Raw genomic sequence first — 17,002 nt, forward strand, 5'->3', positions numbered from 1 at the left:
GTTACCTAATTATGGTTACTAAGTCATAAAATATATTAAAAGGTTGCACTCAGATTTAAAACCTTCATCTTTTAACAATGCATCGGTCATATTGCATGGCAAAAAAGCAGGGCAACACAGATAAATAACTATAGGCTATTGATCTTGTTATGAGTAGAAGCCAAATGCATGACCACCACAGCTGAATTCAGGTTTGGAATATGATTAGCTTCAGTTCCCACACTTCTGGGAAATTGGCTTTAAAATAATCCCCAAAAATAAAAGGAACTGTGTTCCGTGCATTAAATGTCTTGTTCTGCAATTCATTTGATCAAATTGTTTTTTTTTTTGTTTGTTTGTTTGTTTGGTTCTGTAACTGAACAAATTTAGACTTCCTACACATAAACTGAATCAATGCAGTGTTACCTTGCCTCAGTTTATTTACTGCATAATTCACCCTTATTTTTTTATACGGCCAATTTTACAAATGAAGTTGGCAAGGTTTCCCTTGGAATTCCAGCAATTAGATATATCCTAAATGGCAATGGAAGTAGCTAATATGATCTTACTGTTATTGCTTTTCCATGGCCTCATCAACAAAAGAGAAATGCACTTGAGAGCAAAACATAATAAGACAAGGGCACTTGTGGCGTGCTTTCAGTCAATAATACAGACATAATAGCAAAGTTTGTCTTATGAATCAAATCAGAATGACACGGGTAATGGTGCTAGTGCAAACTATTGTGAAAATAGATCACACTATGTCCAGAATATTATTATATCAGATTTTTCAAAGGCTAGCAATGCAAGCATGAGGGATTGCTGCAAAGTCAACGCCAGTGACTGTTCACTGTTGCTACATGTTCATCCAGGAGGAGTGAATGCTACAAATCTCTGACTCGATGCAATCTGCTGGGTTTCCTTAGATAGAAAAATGTTTTAACCAATTTGAATAAATAACTGAATCTGACTGCACTGTTCAATGGTTAGGATTAATTGGAATGTATGTACCTGACTTTTGTGAAGTGCCTTGAAACAACATGTGTTGTGAATTGGCGCTATATAAATAAACTGAATAGAAGCATAATGGCATGGAAAGAAAAAAGCTTTGCATACAATCTTCCCTAAATTTGCCCACCTAAGAGAATGGATGTTCTCCTAATCCTGCAGATTTGTTATGTTGGGATTATGATTATTTATTAATTAATATTTATCAATAGTTATAATTAAAAATCATAATTAAAAAAATAAATTTCTTAACCAAAAATCCTCATTTATGAATCGAAACCAGAGATGTCTTCTGGTGTTGTAATTGTGGCTCAATGCCTTTGATAATTACAACTGTTAAATACTCAGTAACAATTGATAACTATTACCAGAGATGTCACTGTTTAATCAACCGTTTCTGCCGAAACGTGGGGAACTTTAACCTTATTTTGACTGACAAATCACTCTTGCACAAAATAAACACAAACGACTTCTCTTTATCTATGTGAATATTTATTAAATCAACAGCCTGATCTCCCTCAATATTCCGATTCAATAATCTTCACCTAATCAAACATGCAAAGTTCTACACAGAAGGAAAAAAAAATATCTCACTAAACAAAATAAAACAAAACAAAACAGCAGTGGGTGTGTATGGAATCAAACCAGCAGTTATGGCAAAGGTGATAATATGACTGGTACTAAGTACCACCCCCCCCGGTCCAGCTGACCAAACCTACGTTGTTCCCTGAACCTGTTCTTAACGTGGGTTCCTGTTGAAGACATTTTCTGACCTTCTAACACAAGGCTGGTTCTTTCAGTCTGGACCTGCAAAACCCTAGCCTAGCCCTCTGATCCCTTGGTCGGGCGAGCACGTGTTTCCCACGTCATCTGAGCATATTTGCGGATCTCTTGCATGCTCAGGGTCTTTGTTCTGCAATACATAGAAACATTGTATCGCACACTTTCATGAAGGTTGTGGAGGAACAGGGATTTAAAAGCATGTTCCTCCTCAATGCCGGGAGCACTGCGTCCTTGGAAATAAGCAGCTTTCAAGTGCCGGTAATACTCCCTGGGTGCTTCGCTTTTCTTGTGCTGGATAGCGAAAGCACCAAGTGTGGCAGAGGCTCGGTCCGTGTACACAGACTATTCTTTTCTTAGAGCTTTGCAGAGGTTGAATAACGGTCTCGGACTGCAGGGGTCAGGCTCTCCATGAAAACATGGATGCTCCTGGATGTTGTTTTCCAGACGAGCTTCAGTTTTTCCTGTGCTGATGGGCAGTACAAATCTAAAAGACAGCGTTCAACTTCCCTAAGTTAATCATCAATGTTTGATTCTGCATTATTAGGGTCAAAACGCTCTATGTCTTTGGGTAGAGACTCAAGCTGGCGGGTGCGCAATCCACTCTCAGGGATTGGTGCCGGCCCATCTGAGTCATCATTGGAGAGTTCACTCTGGCTGCACTCAGGGTGTGTCAGTGCATCATGCCTCATCCTCGGAGGAGGCAGTGGAGGCTTTTCACGGTACAACGGTGGGCCCTGTGCTTCCTGGACTCGGGTACGGGGCAGTGGTTGAGGAACCACCTGAATCCCAGGGACGGCTCTCCTGCCGCCTTGGTGGAAGTGAGGGATCGTAGAGGACCGTACTGCGAGTCAAGTTTGAAGGCTGCTCGCCACTAAGCCTTGAACTATTTACTCCTGCTGGATCCCCAGCCAGGTATCGTTCATGGCTGCTGATTACTGTGGGGCGGGACACCGCGTCACTGAACCTATTCTGACTATTTACACCTGTTCTGGCCTCGGTGGATGTATGGGGAACACCGTGAGCCTGGAAAGGTAATCTCTGGAGAGCAGCTTCTACATCCTCCAGATCTGACCTGCAGGTTCTCTCAGGGTATCACAGGTGTGGCTCACCTTCAAAGGTTTCAACCTGTGAGGTGGGTTTCTGTTCGCCCCCCAATTCCTCCAAGGATGGGGGAGTGGCCTGGCTACCCTCAATTGTCTCCAACCTATTTCCAACTTCTGTTAGTTCACCTCTAAGGACATCCACCGTCTGCAAAGTATCATTCAGCTCGAACTGCAGTTTAACACGCAGGTCAATTTCCAACATTAATCTTCGCTGATACAACAGAGTGAGCTGTCCTAACACATCTGAGACCCGTCTGTCTTTTGGTGGGTTTTTAATGACTTGGAGCAATTCCTGAATCCTTACCTCACATTGCTCAATGCCATAATCATTGAGACCTTTACGCTCCTCTGGGGATAACAGAATCAATGACCCAATTGCCTCTTGTGCCTGCATTCCTATGGGATCCTCTAACCTACACACATCTCCAGGTGCAGTCTGGGATGTGTCCTCCATCTTTGGCTACATGCACAACTACAAAGCTGTTCAGCTCTGAACCACCACTAAAAGCAATTAGCAGCAACGCAGCAAGTTGTTCAGTGACCAATGATTGCTAAATTAATTCACCGCAACACAAACAGGCTAAGCTGTTCAGTGATTAAATGATAGCTAAATCAATTAGCAGCACCACAAACAGGCTAAGCTGTTCTGTGATTAACTGATTGCTGAATTAATTAGCAGTAACACAGACAGGCTAAGCTGTTCAGCTAGCTGTCTGATTCAGATATGTATCTTGCAGGTGTATGGGTTTGCCTAAAAAAAATGGGCACACAAGTTTGACCGTTCAAACTGTGGCTTACCCAAGTCTATGCTTTAATGGGAGTAATCAAGCAAACACACACACAACAAGAGAAAGAGGAAAGAAGAGAAACATTTTGAAATAAACCAAAACCAAATTCAAAATAAAATTTAAAAAATGGGAAAACGCAACTAAAACATTCAATGCTGTTCTTAGCTTCAAATAAATGTTAGTGCTCTCTAATATGGATCACTTACCTTCTAGTTAGACAACTAAGTTAGTTTATGAGTCAGATCAAAACATGCTTCACACAATAAAACCCAGCAAAAATGCATAAATTTTATCCAAAAGTGGTAATGAATGATCAACAACTTCAACTTTCAACTTAAGTTATGCCCTTTTGATCATAGGTGATGGAATTATCTGCCTGTGTTAATGAATTGAGTGATTAAAAATCAAAGCAATACAATTCTCACTAGTGACCACCAGATGTACTGAGTGCAGGTCTGCAATTTGGGAAACTCCGGCTGCAACTGCAATTGACTCAATGGCCACCAGATGTAGGTGTTGCTCTCTACCTGACTGGGAGGATGTTGGTTAGAACTGTAATTACACCCAGCGGACACTGGAGGCAGGTGTGCTGCTTATCAGCGCTGGTTTTCTGCAGCTGATGCAGCAGGGCTGGCCGGCTGGAAATTATCTTTAAATTTTCCACAAGCTATCCCACCTTTCACCTTGTATCCACAACAAACACCTCTGAAAGATTATTTTATCCTCTGCAGCAGTACTTAGCAAACTCTAGTCAAGATACCCCTAGATCACAAACGCTCTCTGCAAAACTCGAAAACCTGACAATAAAATGTCTAGTTAAATGCCACGGATATCACAATTGTTTAATTTTGTGCAACAGTGATGTGATGTCTGTCTTTTTAAGGCCCACCCAGGGATGTCAATTTTTGGATTATGATTATTGATTAATTAATATTTATCAATAAATATGATTAAAAATCATAATAAAAAATTAATTTCTTAACCAAAATCCTCAGTTATGAATCGCAACCGGAGATGTCTTCTGGTGTTGTAATTGTGGCTCAACGCCTTTGATAATTACAACTGTTAAATACTCAGTAATAATTGATAACTATTACCAGAGATGTCACTGTTTAATCAACCGTTTCTGCTGAAACGTGGGGAACTTTAACCTTATTTTGACTGACAAATCACTCTTGCACAAAATAAACACAAACGACTTCTCTTTATCAATGTGAATATTTATTAAATCAACAGCCTGATCTCCCTCGCTATTCCAATTCAATAATCTTCACCTAATCAAACATGCAAAGTTCTACACAGAAGGAAAAAAAAATATCTCACTAAACAAAATAAAACAAAACAAAACAGCAGTGGGTGTGTATGGAATCAAACCAGCAGTTATGGCAAAGGTGATAATATGACAAAGGAATATGGTGTTGAACGGAGTTTTGGGAAGTGGCCTGCCAGAAAGTGTAGCTTAGTTACGGTGAGCCATAAAACATAACCCCCCCGCCCGCCACTGGGGATGTTCGAGAACACAAAGGGTTATAAAACTTTTGGTGGCAACTCATAAAACATGAAGTCGAAGACAAAGAAAATGGTTGATTTTCACCATAAGGTTATTATAGCAGTCCAGTTTCACAGCGCACCTGCACTCAGGTGTTCACACGGTGAAAGCACAATCTTGCAAGACTCGGCGGCCTCAGAAAACAACAATAATCACGTTTCATAAGAACAATGGCATGCACATACCATTCAGAACACATTCGACTCTACGTGGCGATTCTACATCACACTAAAACCTACTCTACCCTGCCACGCTATTCCTAATAAAGAAATAGAAATAAAAGGTGGATTTTACTTGTCATTGTCTCCTCTGAGCAGAGGGAGAGTGAGGGGGGTGAAAAGTCCCACGCGTCCGTTTCCTTCCTTGGTGGCCTCCGTGGCAGAAAGGTAGAAAAATTATGACGGACCGTCACTAGTTGACTGGTACAAAACAAGGAGGGAAAATTGCGTCTCCTTGAAACTCCGTGGTTTTTTGGTTATGTGTTAAACCCATGTCTTCGATCGGTAAAGTCAAAAACTTACAGGCCTTCTTATTGCTGTAAGTTTAATTCGCTTAAATTCTCATTGGCCAACGAAGGAGAATAAATGAAGAATCCACGTGGGACCTCTTCTTCTCCAGAGAAATGCTTCAGTTGCGTGGTAACCGTGTCGAGGTCCCCAGCTGAAGGCAAAGTGTGGGCCGTCTCATAGTCCGTTTATATAGTTCAGTGGGGCATCGGAACGGGGACGCCCCGTCTTATCAGCCGCAGTGGCCGCTGGGATTTGTAGGACAGACTATCCTACGCCGATGACGTTGGAAAGGAATAGTGGCGTCCAGCAATGTGCAAATGGTCCAATATTCAGCAAACAAGTGGTCCAACAGTTGATACAGCTCCAATGAGCACTGTTCTACATACAAACAAGTTTCTCATGACAAGTGACAGCAAAGTGCAAGAACACATTTTGATAGGTTGGTATTTGTCATTTGAAGTTAGAGCTGCAGGCATAAATGCCCAGATAAAAAAACAACAGTTTTTTTTTTCTTTTAACTTTAAAAACCTGCATATCCTTGAATCTTATTCACAGAGCTCCTATGTGGTGGCTCAGAGTCAACAAATTATGTCAACTATTTTATTCAATTGAAAACAGAAGATTACATGATTCAGTTGATTCACCAACAAAGAGAAACAGTTTCTGGAATCAAAATGCCAAGTGAAGGAACAACATGCTTCATTTTCAGCAGCAGAAACACACAGATTAACATATCTTAAAAAGATGACAGACAAACTGCTCCCCTAATTAAACCCACACCTTGTAGCAATGACAGCTGTAGCAAGACTGGCAGTATAAAGTGCACCACATGTCAACTTACACTAAATTCTCATCTTCATGTAAAAACAAGTAAAAGAGGAAATTGTTACCTCGAGAAACAGCTGAAGTGAAGCAAAATACAAAAATGTTACAAGTTCAGCACAAGCTTCTATTACTGATAATACTTTAAAAAAAACTGTGCATTTTGAAAACAAAAATAGCAACATTTAACAGATCTCCGGGTCTGCCTTTCAGAAAGTTAATCTTTGCGGGATAACTTGTTTCTGAGAATATCTGATTTGAGCTTGCATTATAAAGATACATTTAAAATAATCTATGGATCCTGTGTAAGCAAATATTTTTGTACCAATGCAAGATTAACATATATAATACATTCCCAATTCTAGGTAAACCAACTAATGTTCTCACCTTCGTAGAAGATCTTGAAGCCACTATTTGATCGGCTGTTGTCAGTCGTAAAAAGCAGATATAGAAAGTTACTGCTACTAAACAGGAACTGAGGGACCTGGGTTCCATTAAACGAGCCAATCATAGGAGAAAGCAGATTCGGGCCATCGTGCACTTCCAGAAAATCATAACTGAGCTCTGTTTGAAACCTTAGGATAAGAAAGACGACAGAGATTAATTGGAAAATGAGAACGAATAATTGTGTTTAGCACAGTACCTCTAGCTTCGTACAGAAAACGGATTATTTCCATAAAGAAAGATAAGACATAACTTGCACAGCAATCATTCTGATTATTGTGACTGTGATCAATGAGCATCCTGGAAATATGACATGATATGAATCTGTAGCTGCTCTTTGGTATCTACGTCAAACTGCTGCCATTAGCACAGGATTTTTAAAAAAATCAATCAATATTGTTGGGGAATAAATAAAAAAAGACAGTACAGATAACTTCACGCTGAAATTTATGCTGCAATATATTGTTATTACAAGAAAATGTTGCATTACCAGTACATCACCAAAGATTATATAATGTGGTTGTAATGAGATGAGTTGGCTTTATTTTGAGGTCAGAAAGAGAAAGACTGATTCGTTTTTAAAGTAATACAGGACAATATAAGTGTCTCTTGTATCATCTTAGAGAGTAAATGGTAACCTCTAAAAGGATTTGGACTTTTAATTTTATTCATAACAATAAAATATCTTTAAGGTAGCAAAAGTCCTTGCAAAAGTATTTAAAACCCCTGAACCTTTTTACAGTTTGTCACATTGCAACTACAAACTATAATGTACTTTAATGGGATTTTATGCGATAGACCAACACAAAATAGAACATATTTGGGAAGTGCAACAAAAAGCATGCATCGTTTTCAAATCATTTCACAAATAAAATCTGAAAGATCCATTCTATTTATATTTAGCCTCCTATAAAATCGAGTGACACCTAAGAGGTAAATGGCATCCATCTGTGTATAAAATAATTTCAGTATAAATACAGTTGTTCCGTAAATGCCTCTTAAAGATGTTGCAGAACATCAGAGATCAAAAAGCAAACATTAAGAACTCTCCAATCTGTAATTTGAAAACTTAACTTTCTACCGTACAATCAAACTCTACACCACCCTGAACACACCATTCTCAAAGCAAACCATGCTGGTGGCATCATCATTATGTGGGGATGGGTTTCCTAAAGGAGGCTCAGGGGAGATGGTAAAATGTGATGAGAAGATCCTTGGAGCTATTTACAGAGATGTACTGCAGGTAAACCAGCTAGATGCTGCAAAATATTTAAGACAAGGATGAGGTTGACCTTACAGCATGACAAGCATAACCATACAATCAAAGCTACAATGAAAGAATTTAGATCAAAGAATATTCTATTAGAAAGGCCAATCAAATTACACACCTAAATCCAATTGCGAATCTGTTGCCAAATTTAAATGTGGATTATTCAAGATACACTTTCTATTTCATCTGAGCATGGTTAAACTATTTGTAAAGAAGAATGAGCAATGTCTGGTAGAGACATACCCTGAAAGGGTATACTTGAATTTGTAATTGTAGTAAAAGGTGGCTCTAGAAGTTTATCAGCTTAATACTAACACATGCCACATTTTCAGGTTTTCTGTGCAAAACGTTTGAAAACCATTCATCATTTTCCATCTACTTCACAATTGTGCAATACTTTATGTAAAGGATCTCACCCACATCTGTGTTCTCAAAGTTTTCCAGAGTGAAAGGTAAGCTGTGTACATGTGGAGTATTTGTTAAAAGCTGTATGTGCAAATGTATTTACTTTAAGTGTGAGCATATGTGTTTTCATATACTCATATTGTCTGTGATCAATTTCTTTATGTTTTTGTGAGAGTGTGTCAACTGTTTCAGTAGTGTTGTACAGACCTGTCAAAGCTAATCTTGATGGAGCGTCCTGCCTCTGCCTCAATGACCCACTCACAACTCAGAGAGTCTTTGTAGTAGCCCGGCCACCCCGGGGAGAGAATGACACCAGATGGCCCTGAGTAGTGCCCCCCACAAGGAGCTGGAGGAGCAAAGAAGACAGAATATAGTTTTAATGATGGAGAAGATTGAGAGGGGAGGAGAAACCTGGGCAAATTGTCTGATAAATCAAAGACCTTTGAAGTCACATAAAAAACAGTGAAAGGAACACATAGCATGAATCACCAAAGCACTATAACCACACAGATAGATTAAAATAAATAAGTTTCCTGGTTATAGTGGAGGACACCTACTCAGATATTCCTGTTTCTCTGTTCTTCTTCTGCCTAAATATCTGATTTATCCAAATCCACACAATAATTAACTTGTCCGTTCCAGTACCTTCACATCTGGGAATGGGTCCACTCCACATCACGTTTCCATCTTCTAGATGGCATGTGATGGTGTCAGCTCCCTGTGTTTTGATGAAGCCCTCCTCACAAACCACAGAGATGGAGTTACCCAACTGGAAATTGTTCCCAAAGCGTCTTCCATTTAGAGGTATGCCAGGATCAGGGCACTCATTGTGCCCAAAAGCTTGTAATAAGAAGAGAGAAACAAAATGTAATGTCAAAGGCACGAGCAAGGTTAAAACAATGGGGAACTAAGCCTATAGAGATAAGGTAAAACAAAAGACAGTACTCCTCGCAAAAAACTAGAAATATTAGAAAGTCTTCTGCTCCAAGACTTTCTTATGGGTTGGCATCAAGCAATAAAATATAGGTAAAAAGAAAAATGGTCTTGTGGTATAAATTAAATCAAAGTAGATGTATAAAATTGTGGTTTTTCATTTGTAATTGTTATGGAACTATTAGTTTTATGTTAGCTGAGGTATGGGAGTTTGTAGAAAATAAAATTTTTCTACCAGAATAATATAGTGTGTGTATTAATAATCAGTTGTAATCTAATATTGCATGCATATCCACTTCTGTGGCCTAATTATTTTTGTGCACACTGCTTTGATGATAAATTAGTTTAAAAAGAATAAGGTAATAAACTATATTAATTAAGGAAGCAACACAATGAAAAATATGTTCAACATTCTCATATTCTGGTTAAATAATGAGTTCAAGAGGTCTTTTCTTTGCCATTTGCACCAAGTTTTGAGCAGTGTGCCCCAAGTCAGTTTCTCAAAAAGAGCAAATAAAACAGATAAAAATAGATAAGAACAATGAAACATGAACATATAAGTATGTCAACAAGAAATGACTGAAATAGAGTAGCAACTGAAAGCAGTAAGAAATTGAGAGCAAGCAATAAATAACATTCCATTACTACAATTAGTTTGCTGAAACATATTGCCCTTCAAGATTGAAAGTCCTGTGAGGTTGTGTGTATATTGATCTGGATATTTAAGGGTGTTCCTGATTAATTTCCACAGCTATCAGTCAGACTGTAGCTGGGAGGAAACTGTTGCAGAAGCATGTGGTGTGTGTGAAAATGCTCTCTGGTCTGTGGTGTCTCAGATTGCTTCCAGTCTCCCTATCTGAACAGTGTGTATGCTGGATGGTTTTAGTCCTTTATTATGCTGCATGCCCTCCCCCTAATGGGCTGTGTGTATAAGTTGTCCATGGAGAATAGGAGGCTGGAGGCTTCCTATCCATGGAGGCTGGGGCTGTTGGTTTTCTCCACAGCCCTTATGACTTGCTGCAGAGCCCTCAGTCTGGGTGTACCATACCAAACTGTGATGCCACTGGTGAGGATGCTCTCGACCAGCCCTCCGAACGCCACAGTGAGAGGTTGCTGCCTGAGCACTGCCTTCCTCAGCAACTGTATGAAGTCCAGGCACCTCTGAGCTGTTGTACTTGTAGTGGTGTGTTTAGTCTAGCCAAGTTTGTTGGAGAGTTGAAGGCCAAGGAGCTTGCAGCCGTCTACCCTCTCTACCTCAGTTCACTATATAATGTTAGGGTGCAGAGGGGGTCGGGGTTGGCGGGGTTGCTTCTCTTCCTAAAGACCACTATAAGCTCCTTCGTCTTCTCTATGTGGAAGACAAGGTTGTGGTCCTCCCCATATTGGATGACTCTTGTCACCTGTTGCCTGTATGCACTTCCGTCCCCTTCCTTGATGAGGCCTAGGATGGTGGTGTGATGATGAGGTTGTTGTCCTTTGTAGAAAAAGAGTCTTGGGTATATAGAGCAAACAGTTTTGGGCTGAGACAGCATCCTTGGGGTGTTCTGGATAAATATGTTATAAATATGGGCTCAACACAGCGTTCCTACGCATTTTACATGTAAGTTAAAATACATTTTAATAAAAAATCCAAACTCAATTTTCATTTTGCAATGGACAGATGGATGGAATTAAGTTTTGAAATTGAAATATTTTTCCATGCTCCATTTTCTTTTTCCATGTGGAAAATACTTAATGTAAGTCTAAATCCATTATTTTTAAAACTCTTCCAAACTGCCTACTAACAAATTGAAAACCCTAGGCTTTCTGCTGTAATTTAAGAAAAAACTTTAAGAATTACAGTAGTTTTACATGTAGATTCTACTATTTTCTAAATATAGTTCTGCTTTTCAATTTGGCATTTTGTATCAGCTTATTTTCTTAATAACTGGGCAATCACAATACATCAAGTATAATTTAAAGCTGGTACTATGAACCCAGGTGTTTTGTTTAGTACATTGTGAGAAACAAAATAAGGCAGTGCTGAGGTTGACGATATAAAAAGGCTTGGGTGTCCATCAAAGGCAACAGCATCCATCTCTGTGAAAAAATAAAGCCCTTACAAGATCTAGCCAAGAGAAGAATACTCTCCAGGAGGTAGTCATTATCCAAGTCTTCAATGAAGGAAGGACTTCAGAAGAGCAGATCGAGTGGACTCACCACAAGGTGCCAACTATTCATGAGCCTCAAGCTTAAAAAAAAGACTAGAGACTGCCAAAAGAACACAAAAAAAAATCCACAAAGGCAAGATATGTTCTTGAAAAATCCTTAGATGAAATAAAAAAACGAATGAAGAAGTCTTAGGATACTCTCCAATGGACATTTATGGATCAACTGGGCCCTATCTCACAATGTTTTTTGAGAATGGTAGAAAAGACAAACCTAGGCACAAGCGTGTTAGGATTTACTACATGAACAGACTCAGCCAAATGCAACCACAGTTACGGACTGGCAAAGCATCCCCAAAGAACCATTCTTTGTCAATGTCCATATGTTTCAGAATGCAGCGAGCGAATACAAGATGTAGCACAGCACTGAGAATAAAGATTTATTTAAATGATTTGGGTAACTAGTACATTTAGTTCTGAGCTGCCAGTTAAAGATGTTTTCACATTTTATGAGGTTGCCCAATGGATTTAGCGATAAGCATTCTTGTCTCACAGCCAAGGCATTTATATGTGAACTTTTGCATTTCTGTGTGAAACTTTGAATGTTCTTCAGGTGAATGCACAGATTTTCTCCCTCCAGTAACTCATTGCTTACAGTCCCCATACATACGTATAAGGTTCAATAGTAACTCTAAATTACCCTAACATTAAAGCAAATGTACAGTACAGACCAAAAGTTTGGACACACCTTCTCATTCAAAGAGTTGTTTTTATTTTCATGAGTATGAATATTGTAGCTTCACACTGAAGGCATCATAACTATGAATTAACACATGTGGAATTATATACTGAATAGAAAAGTGTGAAACATCTGAAAATATGTCTTATTATATAGCCACCTTTTGCTTTGATTACTGCTCCGCACACTCTTGGCATTCTGTTGATGAGCTTCAAGAGGTAGTCACCTGAAATGGTTTTCACTTCACAGGTGTGCCCTGTCAGGTTTAATAAGTGGGATTTCAAGCCTTATAAATGGGGTTGGGACCATCAGTTGTGTTGTGCAGGAGGTGGATACAGTACACAGCTGATAGTCCTACTGAATAGATAGTCCTATTTTGTATTATGGCAAGACAAACGCAGCTAAGTAAAGAAAAACAAGTGGCCATCATTACTTTAGGAAATGAAGGTCAGTCAGTCCGAACAATTGGGAAAACTCTGAAAGTGTCCCCAAGTGCAGTCGCAAAAACATTCAAGCGCTACAAAGAAACTGGCTCACATGAGGACCGCCCCAGGAAAGGAAGAACAAGAGTCACCTCTGCTACGGACGATAAGTTCATCCGAGTCACCAGCCACAGAAATCGCAGGTTAACAGCAGCTCAGATTAGAGAACAGGTCAATGCCACACAGAGTTCTAGCAGCAGATACATCTCTAGAACAACTGTTAAGAGGAGACTGTGTGAATCAGGCCTTCATGGTAAAATAGCTGCTAGGAAACCACTGCTGAGGACAGGCAACAAGCAGAAGAGACTTGTTTGGGCTAAATAACACAAGGAATGGACATTAGACCAGTGGAAATCTGTGCTTTGGTCTGATGAGTCCAAGTTTGAGATCTTTGGTTCCAATCACCATGTCTTTGTGCGGCGCAGAAGAGGTGAACGGATGGACTCTTCATGCCTGGTTCCCACCGTGAAGCATGGAGGAGGAGGTGTGATGGTTTGGGGGTGCTTTGCTGGTGACACTGTTGGGGATTTATTCAAAATTGAAGGCATACTGAACCAGCATGGCTACCACAGCATCTTGCAGCAGCATGTTATTCCATCCGGTTTGCATTTAGTTGGACCATCATTTATTTTTCAACAAGACAATGACCCCAAACACACCTCAAGGCTGTGTAAGGGCTATTTGACCAAGAAGGAGAGTGATGGGGTGCTGCGCCAGATGACCTGGCCTCCACATTCACCGGACCCGAACCCAATCGAGATGGTTTGGGGTGAGCTGGACCGCAGAGTGAAGGCAAAAGGGCCAACAAGTGCTAAGCATCTCTGGGAACTCCTTCAAGACTGTTGGAAAACCATTTCAGATGACTACCTCTTGAAGCTCATCAACAGAATGTCAAGCGTGTGTGGAGCAGTAATCAAAGCAAAAGGTGGCTACTTTGAAGAACCTAGAATATAAGACATATTTTCAGTTGTTTCACACTTTTTTGTTCAGTATATAATTCCACATGTGTTAATTCATAGTTTTGATGCATTCAGTGTGAAGCTACAATATTCATAGTCATGAAAATAAAGAAAAGTCTTTGAATGAGAAGGTGTGTCCAAACTTTTGGTCTGTACTGTATGTGAGCATGGTTGTTAGTCTCTGTAGTGGCCTTGTGATGCACTGATGACCTCTTTAGGCGTTATCCTGCATCTCACCTGTTGCCTGCTGGTATACTCTTCAGATCCTCACAACCCCAAATCGGTGGGTAAAGAAAGTGCTACATAAATTTAACCACTAACATCTTTATAAACTTTATATATCACACTTATTTTAAAAATCTACTTAAATAAAGAAAAAGAAGCACTGGTAAAATATAGCAAAAAAGTATTTTGATTATGGAAAGTACCTATTTTTGGTTTACATTATTTATTGTGTTAGCACAGAATACCTTTTTTTTTTTACCATTTGTTCATATTTTTTTACATTCTGTTCATTAAGACATTTTCGCTAACATAAAATTTCACTTTTTCAAACAAAGTTTTTATTTATTATAGACTGAAAGATTCAAGTTTAAAAAAGAGAGATGGTTGTTTGATTAAAATGTCACTCACTGCTGTAGGTGATGTTGAAGCCTCTTCCCGACATCGAATGGTCAGCCTGAAACTCCAGCTGCAGAATGTTACTGTTGGACGTGAGGTGAGAAGGAACTTCTGCACCTGAAAAACGTCCGAGCATTGTGGTTTCGGACTGATCCCCATCTTTGATAGTAAGGAAATCATAGGGAGGCTCCAGGTCAAAGTCGTTGAAGGCCAAATGAATCCTTGAGCCAGGTTCAGAGATAATCAGCCACACACAGTTAAGGTTGTTCCCGTAGCCCTCTGGGTAATCTGGGGATAGTACTGTCCCCATGGGTGCACTGAAGTTGGAGAAACAGGGGACTGTAGAACGTGGAAAAGAAATCAGCAATGATTTATAAAACTTCAATGTCGCAAGTACAATGATTTGTCTTACAGCATCTCTAACAGGCCACATGCCTCTCTAAAGGGTGTATTGTGCCATAAAAGAATTGTGTGCAGCGATTCCAGGAGAACAATGTCACTATTGTATAAGTAGTTCAGCAATCAGGAGACAGCACAGCTCCCATGGGTACAGAGTAGCTGGAGAAACCTGACTGCATGGAGAATGGCCACATTGCAGGACAGGTGCATGGGAATACAGCACAGTTCCCCAATGGGCACTGTTAGTGTGGCAAAACAGAGGTTTGGGTAATAGATATGGTCTGGATATGGTCTGGATATGATCTATCTAAACTAAAGACAGGAATATGCCATGCAAATGTTGATGTACTGCATAATACATGTTGCCTTTTATTTTATAGACAAACAGAGGAATCATGATTTACTTCTGTTTCGACCCAAGCCTAAACAACAACAACAAAACTGGACGCTCTAAGTTTGCCATTTCTATTTTGGCTCTTTACCAAATGTGTGCTGCTAGTTTAATTAACATTAATGTTATTAATTCTCCAATAGCTTGGTGTCACAGTAAAGTTTCAAAGTGTACAAGTAATTGCTTTATTTGCTGAAATAAAAAGATTGGACAGCACTTACATATGCAGATGGGGATATTAGCTGACCACTGATTGTTGTTTTGGCACGTAATCATCCTCTCTCCAATGAGCTCAAATCCAAACTGGCATTTGAAGCGAAGAATATCCCCATTTAAAAATCCACTGCCCTCTTTGTAACCATACAGAGGTGTACCGGGGTCACCACAACTATCCTTGTCAATTTCTGCAGGGGAGATAACAGAATGGATGGACGGTTGGAAGCGGAAAGTAGAGGATTCAGTCAATCGAAGTGCTTTGAAAAACGTTTTTTCTTTAACATTATCTGTGAGTCCATAGAACAGATTCAGATTTGGGCTGAGAAATGTATTTTAAAGTCATACAAAAAAAACAGTAACAGAGAGGTTGGTAATGACAGACAAAGAGACAAGGGCCATGTAGAATATCATCATTAAGGTTTGTGTACCTTTGTAGTTGATCTTGAAACCTATTGAGCCCACACTCTCATCAGACTGTAAATGGAGCCACATCTGATGGGACATGCTTACAATCAGGTCGGGGACGAAGCTCCCACTCAGCCTACAGAAAAGACACAAGAACTAAGGGATCAAACAACACTTTTCAAACATCATGTCATTGCAATATCAGTCACAGGATCTCCGACCAAGCTAGCCATGAGTTGATATTGCAACATTACTAGATGTTACACCTACAAACCCTGTACAACGCCAGACAAACGTTTGCACACTTATCACAGGCATAAATGTCATTTTAATTTAGGTTTTTAAAGATTTATTAGAATCATTCTTTTTCCAGGTTGGAATGATTGTACATTTTACTAAAGTTATTTTTAAAGATGGGAATGGCTGAATAAGCTTGAACTTTCTCTAATTCACGTATGGTCAAATTACACATGCAGCCTATAATAGAAACGTGTACAGGGGTTGGACAATGAAACTGAAACACCTGGTTTTAGACCACAATAATTTATTAGTATGGTGTAGGGCCTCCTTTTGCGGCCAATACAATGTCAATTCGTCTTGGGAATGACATATACAAGTCCTGCACAGTGGTCAGAGGGATTTTAAGCCATTCTTCTTGCAGGATAGTGGCCAGGTCACTACGTGATACTGGTGGAGGAAAACGTTTCCTGACTCGCTCCTCCAAAACATCCCAAAGTGGCTCAATAATATTTAGATCTGGCAGCTGTGCAGGCCATGGGAGATGTTCAACTTCACATTCACGTTCATCAAACCAATCTTTCACCAGTCTTGCTGTGTGTATTGGTGCATTGTCATCCTGATACACGGCACCGCCTTCAGGATACAATGTTTGAATCATTGGATGCACATGGTCCTCAAGAATGGTTCGGTAGTCCTTGGCAGTGACGCGCCCATCTAGCACAAGTATTGGGCCAAGGGAATGCCATGATATGGCAGCCCAAACCATCACTGATCCACCCCAATGCTTCACTCTGGGCACGCAACAGTCTG

The 17,002-nt window shown here is 39.8% G+C and overlaps 1 protein-coding gene across 2 annotated transcripts in view; it reads right to left on the minus strand.

The window, feature by feature from the left end:
* LOC124865431 (CUB and sushi domain-containing protein 3-like) overlaps positions 1-17,002 on the minus strand; it is a 359,430-nt gene that overhangs the window by 244,104 nt on the left and 98,324 nt on the right. For both annotated transcript variants that reach the window (XM_047360499.1, XM_047360500.1), the window contains exons 12-17: positions 15,976-16,088; positions 15,553-15,735; positions 14,554-14,880; positions 9,306-9,500; positions 8,868-9,006; positions 6,929-7,116 (exon numbers count right to left, since the gene is read on the minus strand). In XM_047360499.1, coding sequence (XP_047216455.1) covers positions 6,929-7,116; positions 8,868-9,006; positions 9,306-9,500; positions 14,554-14,880; positions 15,553-15,735; positions 15,976-16,088 — 1,145 coding nt within the window. The remainder of the gene's footprint in view (positions 1-6,928; positions 7,117-8,867; positions 9,007-9,305; positions 9,501-14,553; positions 14,881-15,552; positions 15,736-15,975; positions 16,089-17,002) is intronic.

Source organism: Girardinichthys multiradiatus, chromosome 3, assembly GCF_021462225.1.
Source record: "Girardinichthys multiradiatus isolate DD_20200921_A chromosome 3, DD_fGirMul_XY1, whole genome shotgun sequence".
NCBI lineage: Eukaryota > Metazoa > Chordata > Actinopteri > Cyprinodontiformes > Goodeidae > Girardinichthys > Girardinichthys multiradiatus.